This window comes from Hippocampus comes, unplaced genomic scaffold (assembly GCF_001891065.2).
Source record: "Hippocampus comes isolate QL1 unplaced genomic scaffold, H_comes_QL1_v1.1 scaffold156, whole genome shotgun sequence".
NCBI classification, from domain to species: Eukaryota; Metazoa; Chordata; class Actinopteri; order Syngnathiformes; family Syngnathidae; genus Hippocampus; species Hippocampus comes.
This window is the reverse complement of record NW_017805744.1, coordinates 4,514,701-4,538,690: the sequence shown is the minus strand read 5'-3', so window position 1 is coordinate 4,538,690 and position 23,990 is coordinate 4,514,701. Positions and strand designations below refer to the sequence as shown.

General features: G+C 40.6%; 1 protein-coding gene across 4 annotated transcripts in view; it reads right to left on the bottom strand.

The window, feature by feature from the left end:
• Positions 1–21,340, bottom strand: part of zdhhc9 (zDHHC palmitoyltransferase 9) — a 28,716-nt gene extending 7,376 nt beyond the window's left edge. The window contains exons 1-8 of one of the 4 annotated variants that reach the window (XM_019884078.1): positions 21,225–21,339; positions 20,904–21,002; positions 20,620–20,760; positions 10,483–10,643; positions 7,591–7,749; positions 5,043–5,180; positions 4,620–4,668; positions 3,709–3,811 (exon numbers count right to left, since the gene is read on the bottom strand). In XM_019884078.1, coding sequence (XP_019739637.1) covers positions 3,709–3,811; positions 4,620–4,668; positions 5,043–5,180; positions 7,591–7,749; positions 10,483–10,643; positions 20,620–20,760; positions 20,904–20,911 — 759 coding nt within the window. In that variant the 5' untranslated portion in view covers positions 20,912–21,002; positions 21,225–21,339. Of the gene's footprint in view, positions 1–3,708; positions 3,812–4,619; positions 4,669–5,042; positions 5,181–7,590; positions 7,750–10,482; positions 10,644–20,619 lie in introns of all 4 variants that reach the window. The other 3 variants (XM_019884076.1, XM_019884077.1, XM_019884075.1) reach the window with 3 other exon arrangements.
• Between the last annotated feature and the right edge of the window lie 2,650 nt (positions 21,341–23,990).

Sequence of the window (23,990 nt, the reverse complement as noted above, 5' to 3'; positions counted from 1 at the left end):
ACACCCACACACACACACACACACACACACACACACACACACACACACACACACACGTCCCGCTACCACAGAGGATATTTTAGCAGGCACCCCCTCGCCTGCAGGTATCAATGAATCTGTTATTGGGCTGGAAAAGGAAAACCGGGTCTTGGCTGACAGCAATTGTTATGACTCCTGGAGCAGCATCACACGCACACTGCAGGTGCAAATTACACAGCTTCATTACTCATTCCTCATGGTGAAAAAAAATTGAGGCCAGCCTTTTCAGAGTAAAGCGAAAAACAGGTGTGGAAGCATGAATAAATCATTTCAAGAGTATGAGTGCACTCTCTTGCTTTTCAGCCATCTCGAAACTTCACTCATCATCGACGCAGCCCACAAATGTAATTTTGCTTTGATTCTATTCACACAAATTTGAATAAATGTTGATTCTATTGAAGAACCTGTAACATCACCACGGATTTATACCAGAATGCTTATGTGTCAACAGTGACTCTGGTTGACATGCCTCTACAACATCGAGTGAACATCGAGGACTGTCCAGATTCAGCAGGAGCAGTGTGGTTTTTGTCTCGGCCGTGGAATAGTCGAGCAATGCCACACCATCAACAGGGTCCTTGAGGATGCACGGCAGTCAATAAGCAACAATTTAAACTGTACCAATACTCACTATCATCCAAGTAATGTGAGGTTTTCATTATTATTGATTGATGTCTAACGTGTTTTGTGGACTTGGAGAAGGCATTTGACCACGTCCCTCAGGAAGTTCTTTGTGGTACCGAACCCACTGATACAGGCTGTTCGGTCCCTGTACGACTGGTGTCAGATTTTGATATGTACTGCCATCAGTAAATTGGATTCATTTCCAGTGAGGGTTGGACTCCGTCAAGGGTACCCTTTGTCACAGATTCTGTTCATCACCTTTATGGCCAGACTTTCTGGCGGCAGGTGAAGTGTTGAGGTAGCCCGGTTTGGCGGTCTCAGTATTGCATCTCTGTTTTTACAGATGGTGTGGCATTGTTGGCTTCTTCAAGCTGCCATCTACAACTCTGACTGGAGCGGTTCGCAGCTGACTGTGAAGCCCTTTGGGTGGAAAATCAGCACCTCCAAATCTGAGACCATAGTCCTCAATCAAAAGAATGGAGTGCCCTCTCCGGGCTAGGGAAAAGATCCTGCCCCAAGTGGGATGAGTCCAACCTCCCACTTTTCTGGACTGCAGCATTAGTCACGGTTGAGGGAATTATGAACAGTTCGAAATAGCAGTGAGTGTTCGCACAAAACCCTTCAGGCTTCTGCTCAGAAAGAGAAAAAAAATGACAGGAAAAGCTTTCTAGAACAACTTAACTTTATTTGTGGTGGAGGCCTTTTAAATGGTGGTGGGTGTGTGCTGACTTTCATTTAATACGACTTTGAATGATATTGGTTGATTCTGAAAAAATTGAGTGTCCACATTTCCCGCGTCAAAGTGAGCCAAAAAATAATTTATATAAAATGTGTCATTATCTGTGGGGAAAAGTGAGTAAAATGATCTATTTTTTTTTTTTTGTCAGAAAAACCTGACACTTTATCATGACTGTGTCGGTAGACTTACTTGTTTTTCCATTCACTGTAAATCTAACTCACGTGAAATGAATCACTTAGAAACACATAACTGCAAACAACCCTAAAATAATAATGCACTACACATTTACTCTCCCTTATTGGAAGCTCACCGCCCAAAGGATCCATGTGTTGACCCATAAAAAAAGGTTGTTTTTTTTTTTTTTTTTGCACATTAAACTGCAGTCTATCAATAATTTAAAACAAAACACACTTAGCTGTATTGATTGTTTGTCCCACCCCTACTCCATCAATCAATAATTCTCCACATTTTCTCCTCGTAGGCTTTTTCTAAATGTGGTAATCCAGAAGGCTGTCTGTTTTAGTTGTCCCATCAGTTCAGCTCGACTTCAACAAGAGGAGAAGACGCTGATGTTTATATCGCCAGTTTGTGTCTGGCCTCTGTTTCAGGCTGTTTTTAGCTTTCAAAGTGCTTTGCAGCCAATTTGTCACATGACTCAGCTGCTCTATTGGCAATCTCTGTCGTGAAGTCATTCATGGTCTCTGTGCGAGTGAAGTGCTCAGGGTGGGGCAAATTCAATTTAAAGGGGATTGCAAAAAGAGCGACTAAAGTGCACATTATTGCTTCATTAATAGCGATAAAGATGGTGGGAAATAGAAGATGCAAATCCAAACAAAACGTATTTCACTAATAATAAGCATATTCACTATCATCCAAGGAAAGTGAGGTTTTCATTATTATTGATTGATGTCTAACAAGCTACACTTTGCTGATCCTTTGTCCTCTTAAGAAGGAGGCAGTCCTGTCGTCATGGTAACAAGCGCAGTGGTCTTTACAAATGGCCGTGTTTATGCCCCATCAGTGTTTATCCTTCCAGGCATATGAAGCCACACACACACACGCGCACACACGCACACACGCGCACACACGCACACACACACACACTGGATCGAGACTCAAAATCTCATTTTAAACATAGAAACACTGAAAATTAAAAAACAAGACAACAACAAAAAAGAGTTGGTTCTCATTTTGACGTTATAGTCGTTTAAGTTTAGACCACAGGTGTCAAAGTCAAGGCCCGGGGACCAAATCTGGCCCGCCACATCATTTTATGTGGCCCGCGAAAGCAAATCAAGCATGTCAAGTTCCATGATGCTTGCTAAAGTCTGAACCAAAATTTCAAATTGTCATATGTAATCCACAATAACAGTCATTATTCTTGAATTCTGATTTTAAAATTAGTTATTCATCAATTTGTTATACGCTGTGTATGTAATATGTGGAGGGGATTAAACATTTATATGGGTTCCCAAAATTCATAACGGCCCTCCAAGGAAAACCGTAACTACAATGTGGCCCACGACCAAAAGGAGTTTGACACCCCTGGTTTAGACTTTGCAAAGCTTGGTAATGATGACATGCGACCAATAAACTAGTAATGCAGGGTGATGATTGACCAGAAAGGTCACCAGTCAGTGCTCAAATGCACAACATAAGATAAGTCATTCAGGTTCCACTAAGGCCAATGAACTGTCTTTAAATTGACATAAATTAATGGTTAAAATGTGAAGAATTAAAGAGTTATCAATATTGTTCCTGACAGTCTAAATTTAAATGTGATACAAATAAAATATGACTGGCACAAGACTCATCTCTCAGTTGGGTCCTCACGTGGAAAATGCCCGAATATGTTGACTTTTGTTAGGTTTGAAAGGGATATTGCATTTCCGCAAATAGTATAGACTTCTAATAGGGGTGCAATGCCTACGGGGAAGTTCTTTACTTGAATAAAGTTGTGTGCGTGCGTGCGTGTGTGTGTGTGTGTGTGTGTGTGTGTGTATACGCACACACACACACACACACACACACACACACACGCCCCTACGACCTACAAATGGGCTCAGCAGTTGAGCTTCCAATGTCAGTTTGTGAACAACCATTTGAGAAAATACAGTACGTAACCACAATACGTAAACTGGACCAAGAAGCACACAGCGTGTAAATGCGCATGCTTTGTGTGAAATGTAAATAAAGGCACAAAGTACATTGTCACATTGGGAATGTCTAGTCAAAGGTGGTTTGACTAGAATGGACTGGTGACAAGCAATAACAGTTTGGTACGGTAATATATTTTTAAGACTTACATCCTCATTGGTGGTCTGGTTGAGCGAGATCAGGTAGGTGTGGAAGCCGGTCAGGCCGACCACTGACCATAGCGTGAAGAAACACACCAGCACCTCCAGCACGGTGAGAACTTTGAGTCAAGGATATGGAAACAAATGACTTGTCCCTGACTGCTCAAACAGCATGCACAGCCAGGGACAACAAAATGGCTGATAGTTGCGTAAGATGATTAAAAGCAGCAACAGTCAACAAAACCAAGATAATTGGGGCCGAGCTTGCCAAGACTCCAGTGGACAAATGGCTATGAGTCCTGACATATCCAGATGGTGTGGCACTAAATGAAAAGATAACACTTTTCCTGGATGCATTGAATGCCTCATGAAACTTCCCTATTCAAACAACAGTAAATAAATGAATATAATACAGCCGTGTACTTTATGAATACATACAGCAGTTACATAATTAATCAGAATGAAAAATAATTTAAACAGTCACTTCAATGGCCATTGCGGTGCTTGTGCAACTGGGAGTGGCAATGAACAGCTTGAAGCCTCTTTTTGCTCAATTGTTCACTCCCGTATCTGAAGAATGTTCACTTTTTACCAAACAGCTGCTTATGGTTAAGTGAGTTGAGCTCACTACCGCCACACAGCACTCATATATCAAGTCTGCAGTCACCAGTCAAAGCAAAAAAAAAAAAAAAAAGATCGATACATAGCTTTAAAAAAAAAAAAGTAACTCTTAGGCTGAGTAACTCATGTCTCAAGGCACCAGTGTATTTTGGATGTAATTTATCATTTTGTGGCCACAAATTAACACTTTGTGTGGACATTTTACCTACATTGGAACTAAAATTTTAAAAAAATATATGTTCCCATGTCATGTTTTTTGGCTCTGCAGTATATCCACTGCAAAAAAAAAAAAAGGATATGTTCCGGGTGTTTCCTTCAAAGCACTCAAAAAGCCATCCTCCACTGAACCTGTGAACAGAGCAACACACAGAAGTGAAACTTTGTCTACACTAAACAGTGCTGATTTTGTTAGGTGGAATGAAACTATGCAATAAGGAGAAAAACAAATGTATCCTCATGTATCATTGATGTGGGGTAAAAATAAATAAATAAATAAATACATACATAAAAAAGGAAGTAGCTTGTGTGAAAAATCTGTCACATGCACATCATGCTATCCCTCAGGCCCAGCCTCAGTTGATCTTTTTTAGGTCATAACGCATGTGTTTGTCGGTAAAGCTGGCCCTTCTCGTCTTGTCGCATTCCTTCCTACTTTGATACGCCTACTCCTCCGCTCCCCTCCCCTTCCTCCTCCTCCTCCTTTGCGACAGCGGGATACTCACGCATGACCACGTGGACGATGTCAAAGGTGAAGATGTAAATGGTGAGGAGCGAGAGCGAGAGTGTGAACAAGTAGAAGTAGCGGTAGTTCCTCTTGCCCACGCAGTTGCCCACCCACGGACAGTGGTGATCAAAACGGTCTGAAGGGACACAGATCAAAACAACGGTAAAAATGTGGAATGCGTATCAACCAGTTTTTGGGCAATCAAAGGATGTCGTGGTTAAAAATACATCCAAATCAGCTGCTCCTTCAAAAGAAGGCCTCGTGCGGTGCATTCTACTGGCGGGCTATATTTACTGTTCATTTCCTTTCTCGTCTACTCTTCTGTGATTAGGAAGAGAGTCAGAAGCAAGGCAAAAATGGACAAGAGATGAAAATACACATTCACATTTGTTTATAAAGTCCATATGTGTGTGTGTTTGTGTGTGTGTTTATAATACTTTTTTCTATGACCACGCCCATAACTCAAAACACTTGCTGAGACTGTAGTTAATTTGTCCGTCTGCAATTGTGTTACTTCTGCTGGTCTCCAAATATCAATTGTTTACACCACATGTGTCAAACTCAAGGCCCAGGGGCCAGGTCAATTTATGTAACCCGTGAAAGCAAATCACGTGTGCCAACTTGCTAAGATCTGTACCAAAATGTCAAATTGTCATGTATAATAAATAACGGTGAGATTTTGCAATTATTTTGTTTCCATGTTTAACCTCACTTGAACAATAATTGAACAAACTATTTTAATCGCCCTGAATGATTTCAAAACTAGTAATCTATTAATTTGTTGTGTAGAAGTAATGCTTTCGTGGTTTCACTGTCATAACGGCCCTCCAAGGGAAGGCGTAACTCCAAATTGGCCTGCAACTAAAATGAGTTCAACACCCCTGGTTATTACAGTGTAACATCAACATGGCGTTTTGCAACATGTTTTAGCATTAAGCTATTGGACTTTCCTCAGCACAGTTATTTAGTTATTTAAATGCACAACTTCAAATGATCTTGGTTATATGCTTCGTTTGACAATTACTTGAACTGGGAGAGGCATCAGTCGTTTGCTTTTGCTGGCACCATACAGTGTTGTTAGTTATATCTCAAATTTTTACTCACAAATCAAAGCAAATAAAAGCATTCAAGCCATGGTTCGGACCTCAAAAAACTTCAAAAAGCCCTCTTGCAGAAAGTCTGCACTGCAATCATATCTTCATTGCTGAATTTCAAATCGATTGTCTGCGTCAAAATCATAAACCTTGCATTGTTCATTGCCCAAACATTCCTGTCAAGGTCGGCTCTAAAAACAATTGATGGCACAACACAGAAGCAAATGGCGCACCGGTGCTATGAAGCAAGATTAGCGTAGCAAGGAGACGGTACCAGGCACTGCGGTTTGTTGGTGATAAGCTTCATTTACCGACGCTCGGGTTTCAGCGGGTGTTGACATCCATGATGGCTTTATAGCACAGGATGAGTAGCCATTGATTCCGCTGCCAAGAAGGCTTTTATTGCAGCAAAGCTACAAGTCTGACTAAAATGAAACTCCATGGAGGGATTGACTGGGTAAAGAGAAGTGGATGATAAAGACAACAAATATCCTCATTATTACTCATACTCACTGGAGAGGCCAATTTGTGTTGTTAGCAATGTTGGTGTGTAATTAATTATGCAAGTAGTTTTGCATTTAAGTAGAAGCTGGAGCTTTCAGCTGAGGTTGTACTAATTGTCAAGATCTACGCCTTTCAAGTCACTCGTGCAAATTTTGAACTGCCGTCATGCAATAGAATTAGCATATTATGTTTTTTCTTTGGGTTTTCAATAGCTGCAGCATCAGACATTCATAATATTTAAATTCCAGTTGGGTTTGATATGAATATGCTGGGTAAAAACAGCTCTGTGAGAAATTAAAAGTTCATCAAAAGTAAAATTCATAGAGAGGTGCAGAAGATTTCATCCGAAAATAACAAGTTAGCTTCTTCATTTAAACCAGTGGCTAAACTGACCTTGGCATGACTTCTAACCAAATTATGTGCGATTGGCTGAAAACAAGGAAGTGGGAGATAAGGATGAATTTTGTGCTCATGTACTGCAAATAGACACTTTGTGTACAGATTTCAGATCTCTGAATTAGATTGGTATGTGCTAATCTGAGAACTACGAATTTAGAGCAAAAAAAAAAAATCTCGTGTAAAAGAAAAAAAAACAATTGAATGCACAATAAAATGGGCACGATATGAAAATTGAGATTGGTTAGGCTTGGATACAATAGCCGTCATTGTTGATTGTGTATTTGTGTGTTTACAAGAGGCACTCATGATTCAAGAAATAAACAGAAGCCCAATTTTCTAGCGTTTGTATGAATGATAGGGTCAGTTTGTGTTTTTGTAGATCTATTTATAAAGCTGTCATTTGAAATCACCACCGTGAAAGCAAAAAGAATGCCGAGATCACCGCTGGCTATTTTTCGCCACACTAACATCAAAATCAGTGAGTTCCACATCAATCTCTTCAACAGCAAAAATAAACCACTTCAATGAAGCGGATCAGCTGACGCTTACCAACGCAGTTGTCGCAGATGCTGCAGTGAGACGCTCGCGGCGGCCGGAAGATCTTGCACGTGTAGCAGTACTTGAGCTTGACAATCTGATTGTTGATCTCAATGTTGCGGATTCGAGGAGGCGGTCGCTGACCGCTGGGGACGTTGCCGTTGGCGGCCTCTGCGGAAATAAGTCTCCAGTTGAGACTGATGCGTGGTCCACTTGCATTAGAACTACAGTGGTACTTTGACTTACGAGACAGATTTGTTCCGTGACCAAGCTCGTAACTCAATTTACGTATATATCAAATACATTTTCCCCATTGAAATGATTTGAAATGATTTTATTTTTTAAAATAAATAAATAAATAATGCTATCTTTCAAGATCGCTGCTAAAAATGCACTTCCAAAAGCACTGACAAAACTGTCATTTTTATGTGAAGCAGGGTTGTCAGCATTTGCTCAACGGAACTAATAAAGTAACTTCCAATGGTGGTCACCTTTAAAATGAAGTCATCAAATCAGGTAATCAGTAGAGTAACTAAGTTACTTTTTTCAAGCTCACTGCGGCAAAAATTGAGTGCTCGTACCACACTTTGAAAAACGCTGCATTAGATTATGCATGTGCACCCAACATTGTGGCCGTTCTGTTTTTTGTCCTATATCGCTTTATATTTTCATCACCTGCATCCTCCACTCCCGGAGCAGGTCAATTGGAGGCAATTATCAACCTTGAGACTTGTTACAGTGGTGTAGCATCGTATCATACAGTAGCACTGAGGACAAAGCAGTCGAGGATACATTAAATGATTGAGTCACAGGAAATGTGCCACTCCCTTGAGGCAGCACAGCTCAGTCTGCGAGCCCCCAGTGGCATCGCGTATTCCAAGAGGATGCTATTCCCATACTCCATATTATCCTTCGCCCTGGGGGCCATGTGCTATCGCTAACAAAGCACCTTGGCTGGAGATTTACCAGCAGTTGCGATAGCGTAGCTGCTTGGACATTTCTGAATTGAATGGTCTTCACAAAGACAAATTTGAATGTTTTGAGGGGAGTGCTGTATTAATTACTAAAAAGGGTACGATGATTAAGAACCCTTTTCCCATGGTTTGTATGGAGGACATTTAACTATTTTAATGAACAGCCAATTTAACTTAGTAAAGCAGTTAAAATGAAAATGAGGATCGATACAGGCAGACATTAATTATCCATTCCATTAAGGAAGTGCAGAGGGAGGGCACATAAAATGCTTGCCTTGAACCATCCATTTTCAATACTGAAAGCAGCCTATTTTAAAATTGGTAAACTATCTAAATAGTAATGGGGGCCGTTTTTCTAGTTCACATTTTTGATGCCATTCCTTCAGTAGAAATTAGAAAAAAGAAACAGACAGACAGCTTCACATAAATAAATTGCCACTACGATCACTTCATGTTCTACTCTACCTCTTAAAATGGCTGAAAATGCAGGAGCTTATAATGAGAATAATTAAACCGTGTTTTGTTTTTTTTTGCCATGTGGCGAGCTGAATGAGTCACTGTGCTGATGAAGGGGGAGCGTCGGCTGCCAGCTGTCCCCCCTCAGAGGAGCAAGTGGCTCAGCCTTGCCTTTAACAGCCATCACCTATCACGAATCTCCACCCGCGACCGCTTTTGAGAAGCGAGATAGCTGCTGTAGGACGCTGTGAATCTTTAACAGAAAAAGACTGAGCAACCTCACGTGCAGGGGTTGGGGAAATTGCAGAAATATTGCGGTGTGGTTTACTTCCATGGTCATAAAAGGCAGTCAAGGGACTGAGCAACAGAATTGCTTGGAGAGATGGGGATTCGAGTTTATTTGTCGAGCATTTGTTGCTATTACTAGGCCTGTAGCAATAAAACATGTTTTAAGATGGTATATTTTACCAGAAAGCATCACGATGAATTATTGTACTGTTGATGTTTTTTATCCCACTAAATATTATAATAGACCATAATAATTCAAATCCAAATGATTTTTAAGTGTAGTTAACTTAATTTTCAAGAATATTGAAAATTGGCATTGAAATGTAAAACAATCAAGAATATATATTCGATTTTAAAAAATGTAAAGAAAGTTCTGTTCACAAAAAGTGCACTTAAATATTAACACATAAAACATCCAGCCACATATCTGTTGTGGCAGAGTACAAAGACATCTCTTATCAAAGCCTTCAGAATGTCCGCTTACACCTGTGTAGAAGGCTGCAATGACTGGAAGGGAAATCCACATTTTTAAGGGAATTTGCACTCCCTATCAAGGCTGCAGCATTCCTTGGCTGCATCTCGTTCGCTATAAAGTTGCCAAAGACAGCAACGCCAACTGTGACAGCACAAAATGCCGCACAGTCACATTTCTCTTTGCATTGTTGGGCAAAAGCATCCTTACATGCAAGCCGTCGGGAAATGGACTTTGAGATTCATTGTGTTCAGACTTTCTACACACAAATGTGATACATACCAGCTCGTTGGTGTAGGTAGGCAAACTGCGTTAATCTGTCTTGAATGCAAAATGTTTCTATTGTGGAAATTTGTTTTGGAATTTATTCCACTGATGGCATTCAACTTTGTTATTGAACAACTACAGCCGTCAGTAAACATATCCCTGTACGCTAACCCTCTCTGGTTCACCATAGTTCATTCTGTATGTGGGGTTGTGTGAGTTCCAGCTCTGACATGGGCGAGTAAGTTGACTGATGGTAGGCGAAGTGAAGCAGCGTGACTGAACAGTTTTTTGTTGGTTTTGGGAGAAAATGTAATGACATCTCATTTCAATGGGAAAGATGATTTGAGGTTTGAATGTTTGGTGTTACGATTTTAGTCAGGTCCCTGTTATAATGGAAAATGATTTGCAAATAGGCTAACGTAGTGTTTAAAACCCATATAAACTCACCGATCTCCATCTCGATAAATGTGGCCTCCTCTGGAAGAGCACGAGGAAGGACACCGGGGTCACTGAAGCTGGTCCTCAGTAGCATGGCCATGACAAAGAGGAAAAGCACAGCGGCGAAGACTGGGATGGCAGCGGACAGGTGGACAGCCAGATACGGACACCTACAGGAAAAAAAAAGGGCACGAATGGTGCATTAGACCTTTTCCTGCCATCCATAAATATAGAGTGTAAAAAGGCAGGACATCAACACACCATGCATATGGTCAACTGCTGTTCTGGTCATGAGGTCGTAAACTGGGACATCTTAATGTCAGAGCTGGGAATAAATAACATCATGCCACATTGCCCTCACAGTCTGGAGGACTGGAGACGCAGCATATAAATCACGGGGCAAAAAAAAAAAAAGAAAAAAAATCTCTGAATCAATACAAACTGCTCCAGGACCCTAGGCACCTTTGGAGCGTTCTAACAAAAGTGTGAAATAAAGTAAATCACTGTTATTACAAAGACAAAAAAACAATGAAGCGGTCTTACAGGGAATCTATTGTGGAAAATGTACTTTTTAATAGTTTTTTTTTTTTTTTAGAAATTATTGTATCTCTGGAGTGCCTGCTTGCACATCAAGCGTGAAACTAAACAACCAAATGAATCTTTTATTTGCCTCTCATTCTGAAAATGTGTCTGTGATCAAACCGTTGGAAATGTTTTCAAATTGTGATGTAACAATGGGACTAGTTTACATGACATAATCAGCTTGGCAAGGTGAATATCCAGAGCTACTTTCAAGAGGCCATGGAATTAAGCTGTCAGAAGGATTATCAGGCAGAGACATCCACATCCAACGCCCCTGCTATCATAGCAAATCCAAAAGGTAAGCAGAGCTGCATTGGTATTTGATGGTTGCACGGATTAGCATTGAATTGTGACAAAGCTCCTTTGGGAATTTTAATAACACAGAAATATGTTATTAAAATACATTGGAACTGTTTCAAATTGTCCACTAACATCAGTTCAACGCTCACAAGGAAGCCAAGGAAAAAGGAAAACATACACAGAGTTGATTGCAATCCAGTGGTGGGAAGTACACATTCTGGGAGCAAATGGTTTTGATGGTGTGTGGAGTTTAATCGGTTATTTTACTTTTACCAGTAATTATCGTATATTAGTACTTTGCTAATTTTATCCCAGCCTTTACTGCAAATTTTCTAACATCAATAGTTGCAGTGCAAAGAACTGTGATTATCTCCCAAACAACTGGAATCATTTAGCCATTATGTCACATTATTACTTCATTTCAAGCTATTGTGCCTCATCCTGTGGAAGTTGCACTGTGGAGGCTCATGAAGGAGCTTAACATTGCATGCTAGTGACAACTTTGGGAAAAGAATATGCGAGGACTTTAACGATCACACAAATAAATATCTGGCGAGACTAATAAGCATTGAAAGATTCCATAAAATTCTTCTTGCGACACAAGAAGATGCTCCGCAATCCACAACATCATTTGGGGGCTTTAAAAGACTGGACTGTTTGTTTGTTTCACTGTGTACTATCACATTAGAAATAAATGATTTTTTTCATTCATTCCTATTCCCAACTATTTGCCAGTCAAATGTGAAGTCTTCGAACCCTCAACCTGGGGTCTAAGACAAGGTGGAGGGAGGATTTCGAAAACGCTGTCAGTGTTAGCACAAAACCTTTCGGCTTCTGCTAGAAAACAACCACAGAAATGTCAGGAAAGGCCTACTAGAACATTTTGACTTTGTTTGGGGTTAATCAAGGGCACTTTAAAGGGAACACAGCAAAATTTCCCTTTGAGGTTTGTGCAAAGTCATTTCATTATTTCGGTTATTTACTTTTACATCATCTCTGGTAAGACTAAAAAAAACTTTTCAATTGAGTTGTGCAGGTTAAAGTTCACATTACAGGTGGAAAAAAAAAGCTTTGAAATGATTTCTTTTATTCTCATTGTTTTAAACCTGATAAACCTGGCATTTCAACAAGGGTGCGTAGACTTTTTAAAATCACTGCATATTGCAGATATTCACCAATTCCATGTGGGCCTGAAATGTATTCCCTGCGATAAACACGGGTTTACTGTAAATAAATAAAAGGGCGTGAAACAAGCTGAAAGTCAGTAAACCACAACCAAAAAGCAAAGTCCACCAGTTTGTGCTGGCAGACAGTACACACACCTGCGGAACTGGTCTGATCTGTCTCTATTTTCCCACAATAGGAAACAAAAAGCAGAGTTCAAGTCATTTCCTCTGGACCGAGCATCTAAATGACACATGGGTTGTTTGTCAGAGCAGCTCACTGATGAAGTGTAATGCCCATAGTTGACTGGTGGCTATTTGAGTCACACATTATCATTGATTCCCATCAAGGCCGCACTTCCTGCCTGGATGCGAGCGCTTCCTGGGCAGCCGAAGAGCAGGCTGTCGATGCTATGGTGACACTGTGAGGTCATCACTCACCGAATGAGCAGGGGGAAAAAAAAAAAAACGAACTTAATCACCCGGTCAATACCTGAGGGGGGATGATTTCATCTACAAGGCCTATTGATCTGGTCACCAGTGAATCTTCTTCCTCACCCATCTTACTGGGGCTTTGTTTGTGCCTCTTGCGCAAAGTTGGATGTATTCTACCAATTTATTCAAGTGCAAACCAAATAATTGTATCCACTCTCAAATGCCATTGGGCGTGTCCGCTGAATACAGCAAAACCACGTCCTGCTCAACTGTCAACTAAATAGCATTTCCATATCCTGGATAAATGGATGCTGTTTTGCCCAACATCCTTGTAATGCCTCCTCATGACTTCTGGCTGGAATATAACAATGAGGCACTCTAAAGCCACCACGATTGCCCCAGCCCAGCTGCATGTGACAGTCGAACTGGATAACCTGATCCAAATCAAGGCACTGAAATTTCTTGCTACTAATTATTATCTACTAGTAAAACATGTGGGTGTCAAACTGCTTTGACTTGCTACATAATTGGAATATAACAATGAGGCACTCTAAAGCCACCACGACTGCCCCAGCCCAACTGCACGTCACAGTCGAACCGGATAACCTGATCCAAACCAAGGCACTGAAGTTTCTTGCTACTAATTATTGTCTAAAAGTAAAACATGTGCTTGTCACACTGCTTTGACTTGCTACTTATTATGTGGTGCTTGGATTACACACACACATATGGAGCTAGTGTTACTTATTTGAAACTTTGGTGAAGGGCCTATTCTCCATATCTTTATAGCTACCATATAATCTTGGAGTAATGTTTTGAACTTTGCATATGATTTGTATGACGTAATAATGTATTGTTAGGTAATGGCCAACACTTTGCTGAAAATCCTGGAATCAGCTGTTTATATTGCAGCCAATAAAGCTATAAAGGACACATAGATGCTCCTTCCTTTCACGTGTTTGACTGATTGTGGTTAGGGTGTATATACCAAGGACTTTAATCACATGGTTCTCCTTGCAAACAATACAAAAATGAAAAAATCCCCACTCAAAATAAGGTAAGGCATAAGTAATTAAGACCACTCACTGAAGCAAGGTTTAAAACACATTGTCATACCGCAGTGACTCATAAACCTTTATTACTACTTCACCATTACAAGCTGTGCCTGCCTTGCCGGAGTCATGCAATGTGATACATAATGCAACTGGCAATGCCGGGACACGGGCTGCGAGTTTGACACAACAGCGTCACATAAACATTTGTACACTCTGACTGCCTGCTTCTTTTCTAGGGCAGAGGCTGGAATAAAACAGGAAGGGGGGGAAAAATAACTACTGTCCTTTTGCGAATGCACCTTGGTAAATATGTGATGAGAGTGGAGCTTTGTGTACTCACAGCAGCTAAAACCTCACACAACCTTTGTTAGTTCATTTGAACGTCCCCTTCAAAACTACAAATAGCTCTTGTGAAGCATTAATGAATATCCGTCGTTTGTTAGCTTGAACCCTTGAATAGTCACTACGCTGAACAAAACATGCAGCGAAGACTGCGTAACTTCATATAACAAGCAGAATTAAACTTCGCTCCGACGCGAAAGACAAATATATTGGAACAGTCAAAATACATGAATGTCACGTTAACGTACTTCCTTAACACCAATTACTACTTTCCTATTTCTCAGGGCTTTAGCGGCATCTTGTGGCATCTTAGAGGGTTTGCAGTTAACAGTTGAGGAGAGGTTCCACAGAAAAGCAATTGCAAATACATTTCCTTGATTGATAATAACTATTTCACTGTTTGTTGATTTATTTATTGATTAATTTATTGAAGCTGGACTTGTCATAGCTGATGTCATAGTTGTTCTATTGGCCAGCGGTCTCAAACATTTTTTTTTTCCATGCCATGGACCTGTTCTTGGTCCGCCCGATGTTTTGTTCGCAGACCACCACACAGCCGAAGGGGCAGATGAACATTCTCGCCCAGGTGATAGCAAACATTTTGTGACAGAATGTACTATACTGTATATGCTCTTCTAAAACCATTAGACTGGCAAACACTCGTCTGGTGGGGTACTGATGGACACTCCCGGTCACAAAACGTGTTCCTCTCCAATAATGATTTTATGTTTTTTTTTTTATTTTTAATCTGTGCAGCCGGGTACCAAGCGGCCCTCGGATCGTTGGTTGGGCACCGCTGCTTTAAGGTTATTGCACTCCAATTGACCTCAAATGCTTCCAGACATAATTAATTAGCCTCCATTTCCCCAAAATAATCAGAATCGATGACTGTACACGTCCCTTGTGTAGAACTGCAGCGCCTCAAAGCCCAGCATTATCTGTGGTGAAAATACAGCATGCAGCTGTTGTATTTGATCGCAAAAGATATGGGCTGAATAAAGTGGCTATGTTCATTGCTCTTTGGAACTATTCAAAGACTGCGCAAATACCTGCATAACAGTGGTTAGGCTTATGAAATGATAATACTGTTTTCATCAGAGTTGTAGCCAGGCTTTTTGTGAGCTCAGGTGTAAAAGTAGCACAAGCAATGCAGAACAAACCAATGATGTGAACGTCAAACTGGCAGTTCATCCATCTAGCAAATATCTTGGTTTGAAGGCGCCCTTCATAACTCTTTGAAAAACTAATCCAGAGGATGTGAAAGTGCGTAGTCTTAAACTAGAGAGGATACAATCTGTTCTCCCGGTTTAAATCCGTCCTGCTGGTTATGCAACGTTTAAATACCATATGAGAGCGAAAATACATGCGAGGTAGGGTCACTGGTATTTTTCTAGGATTAAAGATAGGATTAGAGTGGTTGCATCAAAAGAATAATGATCAGTTAATATGACCAACATTGAAAAAAAAAACAGTATGTGTTCTTTTCGGTGCAGAAAGCTGCTCAATTTATCTGGCATCCCTTTAAGAGAAAAAAAAAATCGATACAAATGTAGTGAAAAAAATACAAATGAAACCTTAAAAGGAAACCAGTGACAAAGCCTGCAAATGTGTGTCAGATAAATGGAGCATGGACTCTGAAGGGGGCATTAATCAAGTTCTTGCTAAATTAGCTAAACCCAGCCACCACTTTCCTATTGGCCAGCAGTGAGACAGGGTGCGGCTGGATGCTGAGGGAAGCTCCGGTGTCTGTTACAAGATCCGCAGCCTCTCTGCAGGCTCAGCTCTAAATGCCGCCTCCTCATCCACCTCCTCCTCCTCTTCTTCTTCTTCTTCTTCTTCTTCCTCATGCAACACACCCTGAGTAGACAGCCGGACACAACGAGAGGTTCCGCCCGGTGACATGCACACATGCAAGTGACCACAGAAAAAGAATGGATATCCTCGCAAATGCTCTGACATCCTGGGGCGGACAGACATATGACACTCTCCTCATGCTACCATTGCTTGATCCTTCTGCCAAGAACTGTATGTGGTCATCAACATGCTTTACTCTCCTTTTTAATCGAGCATGGACTTGCGTGAACTTTATAGTCAGTGTGATGTTTAGGCGTAACACAGACACACACACACACGCGCACACGCACACGTGCGCACACACACAAACACACACACACACACACACACACACACACACACACACGCACACGCACACGCACACGCACACGCACACACGCGCGCACAAATGTCCAAGCAGATCAAGTGAGGATTCACTTGGCATAAAAAGAAATAACAATCATAATAATAAGGTTGATAACTAGGAATGAACAGTAGTATGTTTGATTTTTGGAAAAATTTTACTGCAACAGCTAAATAATGCAAGCACAGACACAAATATGCAGTGCTTCATGTGCGAATACTGAGCAAGATTTTATGACGTGATTTATGACTTGACTCAAATTGATTGAAATTTAATGGGACTCAACACATTAAATTTTGACATATTCACCTCATTTTTGCCATAGTAGCTTGGGACAGGCTTGAAAATGTCTGATTCGTGACTTATGCTTTACACATACATTGGTTCCTTGACAAACGTGTTTCACTCATTTCATGACCGTGCTAGAAATTCTTGTCTTCCTTTTGTCCATTGACATGAATGGAAATGCCATTCATCTGTTGCAGCCACACACTGTGCTCCATCTGGTATGAATGCCTAGGCCACCAGCAAGGCGCTATAATGCAGAGGAGTTTGACAACTAAGTGACTCAGTAAGCTGACGTGATAATAATAGTTTCTGACAGAATATAAGATTGTGTGTATTGTTAGATTGTCTGTCTAGATTTGTTACTGCACCGTTTGTGTTCCAAAACTGAGGACCACCTGAAAAATGTATACCAAGCCAGTGACTGGTGATGTCACTTTTCAAGAAAACACTACAAACAGACGTAACAACTATTGTCTTCGCAGGGCTTTTCCAAAATTATTTTCAATACCGTTCATTGGTGTATGTGTTTCCTGGACACAATATACTGTATTTTGAGAAGTAATGTGGGGTTTAATGGAGGTCACTGAAGGCGTAATGGTTCATTCATTCATCTGGCCATTGTTGTTTTGGTTATGTACACGTGAGACTACCATTTTTAAAGTTGAAACAAAAATTGTTAAATAATGTTCACTCTGAGGTTGCCAAAGTGTAAATAAAAGTAGATGTTTTCAGCACAGTACAATGGTTTCATTTAAATGGCAAAATAGAGATCAATTTTTCAAGTACGAATTGCATTTTATTTACGTCAGAGATCTGAAATTTGAGACCATCGCAGTTCCTTGGAACACAGCATCAGTAATCTTCCAAAGAGAAGGATCAACATAATGCCAGAGGGTATAAAACTAACAGTTTAAGCCCACAAGAGCTGCAAAGAAATCAATTCATCCCAGAAAGCAAACAAACAACCTGGACACACATTCTCGTTTTGGCTATCTGTTGCAAATAGCTCGATTCATCTTGTGTACCCAGTCTTCTGTTTCCACAATTTAACACTAACTAATGGAAGGATAAAAGAAGGTTCCCTAAAAAAAAAAAAAAAAAAAAAAAAAAAAAAACGTGCCCTAAAGCTGCAAACAAAAGAGAGATGTCGGCTCGCCTGAAGTTGGATCAAAGCCAGTCAGGAGGACACTGTCTGCTCTGTTCTTCTGTCCTTAGCCCCGTGGGGCTCTGGGCTCAATTTTGCACATAATATGGTGATTTGGTGAACTCTATGACATGAAAAAAAAAGAATAGAAAAAAAAACTTGAATGATCACATTCTATTCAATATAAATACGGTGGTGCCTTGAGATACGAGTGACCCAACTTACAAGTTATTTTTTAGATACGACCCATGATTCAACTGACAATTTTGAGTTGACTTATAAGATAATGCCTTTAGCCCACTATCTTAATGCTAATGCTAACACATGATGGGAAACGCATAAATAACCCTTTAAAGCAACTGATATTTGAACACAAACAGTGGCGCAACACATTTAAAATTTCACTTTCCTGTAAGAGTACTCAAGGCCAAATATTCTTTATCCTCTGCAAGGAGTTGAGAGGAGATGAGGCATCTATACTGTACAGAAATCCATTTACAAAGTACAGTATATCCATCTGTCGAATTTATACAGCCACAACGGTGCCAAGGCAGGCAAAAGCACAATCACCAAGTGACAAAAACCTTCTTTTAATTGTATTTAATTGTGACATTAATGTTTGTTAAGCCCAACAAAGCACAACATTACATAGCGCTATTTATTTTAATTAAGATAACACATTACAAAAGCTTGTGTTGTTTTTTTTGGGAAGGCTGGAACAGATTCATGGCATTTTCACTCATTTCAAAGGGGAAAGACGATTTGAGATTCGAGTGAGCAGAACTAACGGATCTCATATCTTGAGGCACCACTGTAAGCTCTTTTGCTGACACGTTAGGCCTCGGGGTATTTTCGTGCAAATATCTTTGCATGTGGTCTACTGATGACTTTAGTAATTACACCCAGGTCTCAGCCTTAATATGTATCCCTCCATCAGAGATAATTAAGCTGGGCTGTAATATGAACGTAGCACACTAACAACCCTCCAGCCATTAGTATGGGCAGAGCCTTGCCCAGTCTAAGTGGGCACCATCATCCTCATCATCTCGTTTCTTTGCACGCAACAGATCCTTATGCCCACACTCCAAAAAAATAAAAAAAGGCAAGGGGCACTCAAGACCAGAGAAGAATGAGATGGGCAGGTCCCAAATGCGCAAACAAACATTCACTCAAAGACCCAATAGACCATTTGTGTGGTATAGAAGAGTCCAACTGTGACATTGCTCTTCTGTTAAAAAAATAAAAATGAAAAAATACCTGAGGGGGTTCAAGTGTACAAGCGGAAGACGCCCCATTGGCCAATTTTGTTGAATATCTGGATTCAATAAAGAATTGCCTCCTTTTCAGATTCAATGCTACACCGTTAGGCTTTCTTGTACTGTGTTTAAACCAATCAGCCATATTTGTGAAATACAATAATCCTGTTTCAAATGATCCAACAACCGAACCCAATCCACGATATTTGTAGAGTCTGAGACACTGCTCTTCTTTTCAAAAACCTCCTGACAGGGTTAACATTTGTTTGCAGAATGCAGTATAACAATCCAGTTGGGCTACTGGTCTTGTTTTCAAAAACAATTTGACAGGCCTGTGGTTTCCACTTTGTCAGTTTCATCTACAGTAAAAATCAAAAGATCGAATTAGTCTTTCTGCTTAAAAAAAACAACTTGGACAGCGAGTTTACATATTTTGTCTCATTCTTTTTTCAATGTGAATGCAACTGATACACCACTCATCTTTTTAAAAGCAACATGACAGTTTTCCTTCGGCTATGTTTGAAGAATAGATGATTCCACCATCTTGGGAGGAAGAGAAAACATTAAAATAAAGGCCAGACTTTCTGTCTCACAGGAAAGCAATTAAATATTTAACACCTCAATGAGAGTGGTCAGGCATGAACCTTCAGAAAGACTGAATATGTTGGACATGCACAACATATCTACTGCTAGCTCATCAATTTTGTTGATAAAAACGAAGAACCCAAGAATTACTGTAAATTAAGAGAAACATTGTAACATCTTGTGGACAAAGCATTTCAGGGAGGAAAAAATGTGGTTAACACACCCCACGTTGCAGGATAATCTATCAGAGACATCTTCAAACAATTTTGATAAGAATTAACAAATACGATTATCGGCCCAGACCGTTTTCCAAGCAGATGACGGAGGGCAAAAATTCACAAGAAAACCTTCCAAAGGACATGAATCCTTGACTAAAATGCTAAAATTAGGCCCAATTGGCAGTGTGTGTGTGTACCCTGCTTTCGGGTTGTTCTCGGGTTAGACAAACGTGCAAAAAGTATGGTCTATTTTGGTGTAAAAATGGCAAACATTTGTTGATCTAAGTGAAGCCTATAATTGCTTGTTTGTGTAGGAGGCCAAATTGAATAACTTTGGTGTTGCAGAGATTTGTCAGAGAAATTGAGACAGAAGTAACCTAATTAACCACTTACTTGTCTTCTGTCTGGAATTTCTGGATTGAATTTGTGGGTTGGGAGGGGTAGTAAAAATGTATTTCTCAGAACATTAAACTTTGGATTCCTTTCAATTCACTATTGACTGGAACATTGTGGATGTTTGGGAGAATTCTACAGCCAATAAAGTAAGTGTAGGGCGGTTATTAAAATGACATCGGACTTACTCGAAGCCGAAGAAGAGGGCGCACGTCCCAATGATGAGGAAGAGGGTCAGGTAAAAGACTCCCTTCTGCCGGGCCATCATCACTCGTCCATCGCAGCAGAAAGTGTTCTTGCCCGGCAGCTTCTCCCATTTCCGCACCTTCCTGCTTATCATCACCGCCGACATGACGATCACACTTCAACTATATTTTTTAAAAATGCAGATGTTATTCACTGAGCAACGTGACACATCTCTGCATGTTCTCGAATAAAAAACGAGAGAGCGAGAGAGAAGCGTTGCAGTCACATTGTCATCAGCAGTCTTGATTTTCTCTTTGCGCTCCTCTTCTGCGGCAACTCATTCCCACGACGACGCGAAGACAACCTCGGCTCCTTCACGCCCTTGCTGGAAGAAATTACACATTCATCCACGGGCGCTCGCTGCAGATGTTTCCCCCGCCTCTCCACAAATAATAAATCCACCCCGTGGAGGAGCGAACCTTGACCCAGCTCAGTTGTCAACGCTTGACCAGGCAAGCGACTTCACATCGATAAAATAAAATGTAAAAAGAGCCTCAATCGCCAATAAACGATCACTATCTGCTCATCAACAAATGAGATGAAATACTTCAAATGTACACATAAGGAGACCGAAAATGGCTGCTTTAGTGTGCGCTTATCCACCCGCAGGATGCCAGATTCCCCGTTTGAGTCAATGGCAGCAGGAAACACGCCTAGATTCAAGTGTCTCCCCTTAAAGGGCCAGCATAATAGATATACTGTATAAAATGCACCACTGCAATAGGTACACCTGCATCAACTACTCTAACGTGCCCACCTTTATTGAACCAAGGCACATATTTTAAGTGAGGAAAAAAATTGTGACGTGGCTATATGCGTAATTGCAGAATTGCAAGACATTTTTCTGGCCCCACCATAAAATTTAAAATAATCTATACAGAAAATTCAGAAAGATGCAATTGTCAAAATTATTGTTCTCCTGACACGAGATTTAACTGCAGCAAGTAATTCCAAATATTACTTGGTGGCTTTTCTTCTTTTGTTCCTCTCTCTTGATGAGCAACTTAAATATCAAATATAATGTTTATGTTTTAAATTAGCTTTTTGGTGGGGGGTGTGATTTTGCTGATTTGTTTTCCTCATTTTTGTTTTATCACAGCCCAGACAAATTTTAAATTGTTGTTATTATGCTCAGAAATTGTCTCTCAACATGGCAACCATATTACTGAAAACCTTTTTGGCCAATGACCGCAGTGGTTCTCAAACTTTTTACACCTCAAAAAATAATAAACGATCCAAGGATAACCACAATGACCAACATTAAAATACAGCAACGTTGTCGGCCCAAGAGTTAATCAAAAACGATACAGAAGTGTTATTTCATTCTCTCTCTCCATCCATCCATTTTTCCGAACCGCTTTATCCTCACTAGGGTCGCGGGGGTGCTGGAGCCTATCCCAGCTGTCTTCGGGCAGTAGGCGAGGGACACCCTGAACCGGTTGCCAGCCAATCACAGGGCACACAGAGACAAACAACCATCCACGCTCACACTCACACCTAGGGAAAATTTTAGAGTGTTCAATCAGCCTGCCATGCATGGTTTTGGAATGTGGGAGGAAACCGGAGTACCCGGAGAAAACTCACGCAGGCCCGCATTTTTAAAAATATTGAATGAGAAAAAATGAGAAAAAAGATATTTAATTGTTTGAAGATAAAAATGAAATCAAACACAACTATCAAGAGGAAAAATCCTATTCAAAATGCTATTAATACACACTTTAGTGCTCCACTGTCATACTTAGTATGACAGTGGGCAAACTTTTTGGCTCAGGGGCCACATTGATTTCTAAATTTGAGAGGTGGGCCGGCACAAGATACGGTACATATAAAAAATTTCATCTGTTGACATCCCATACCAAACATCGACAGAACAAAAGCATTACAGTGTTAACATACTTTTTAAAATGAGAGGAGTGAAACAGCTACGGTGTATGTCCTGTATGAACGTCCAAGTATGTTAACAACACACATGTGTGACAACACAAGCAACAAAGTGCAACAATATATTGCCCAAAAACTGTTTATAACACAAAAACTGCAGCATACAATACATGTATATAAAAATACAAATTATAAGAAAGTTAGGAGGATTTGCTACAAAATGAGATGAGTAACAGACCCTAGTGGCTTTTCCTTCCACTCACTCATTGCCTCGAGCTTTACCTCCCCCCCAATCACCACACATGACAGGATTGTTCAGCTGATGTCGTGCAACTTTTGAAGCCAGCCACGGGACACTTCGAAGCCTTCGATGCTCATAGTTAGCCCTTTGGAACTCGCCTCATCTCTTTTTAGCAGTCCAGTTTGCAAAATGTTTTTAACATGACATCAGTCAAACCATTCCAGGAAATGTTCATCGACTCGACCGTCCGTCGAGTCGCAAGCAATTCACTCCGAGCAGGGAAATTGCCAGAATCGGACTGAGCAAGAATTACTTCCTTGTTTTTCAAAGTCTCGTAAATTTGAGTCTTTCCGACTCCAAGCGTCTCCTGAATGTTTCATACTTTGTAACCCGCTTCATTTAATCAGATGCATATCACTTTCTTTCCCGCGATCATTACTGTTCATCTTTGTTTGGATGCCATGGTCAACAGGGCGTAAATGTAAATGAATGAAATTAAAATTCCAGTAAAACTTACTGCAATCAAGAGTCACTTGCACGTCGCCGTTTTGGATCCAATTATAGAAAATAGCGGCGGCGCAGACACACTTATTCCGTCGTATCGAGCGGGAGTTGCTGCAGTTTGCGCTACTGCGGGCTTCCAAAATTTGCGTTGTTATGAATCGATCATTGATGTAATACAGTCGTAGAAAGTTTAATGCATACGTTTTTTTTTTTTTTTACCGGGTTCGGGACGTTGTTTATTGAAGAATTGAACAAAAAGAGGTCTGCTGGTGGTAGAGGATTTCTCCCTATCTCTTTGTCTCCCTCTCCCTCCATGTGCTCTGCAATTTCAAGTAACTGCGCCACCTGGCATTGAAATACCTGTCATTAGAAGTCCAAATGAAATGAATGCAATCATTCACATCGAACCTTAATCGTGTAACAACCTTCGGCGGGCCGGGATAAAAAGACCAATGGGCCGGATCCGGCCCGCGGGCCGTAGTTTGCCCATCCTGCTGTAGCCGCTGCCTAAAGCACGCAAAATGATGGGGTCGGGGTTTAATTCCTGATTTTTTCTTAATCAATATTATTGAGTGCAATTTGTATTGAGATTGATTGAACGTCTGTGGCGATATATATTGATATTGAATTATTGCCCATACCTAGGTAATATGCAAATAAACAGCAGCAAGTAGCCTAATTCTAAAA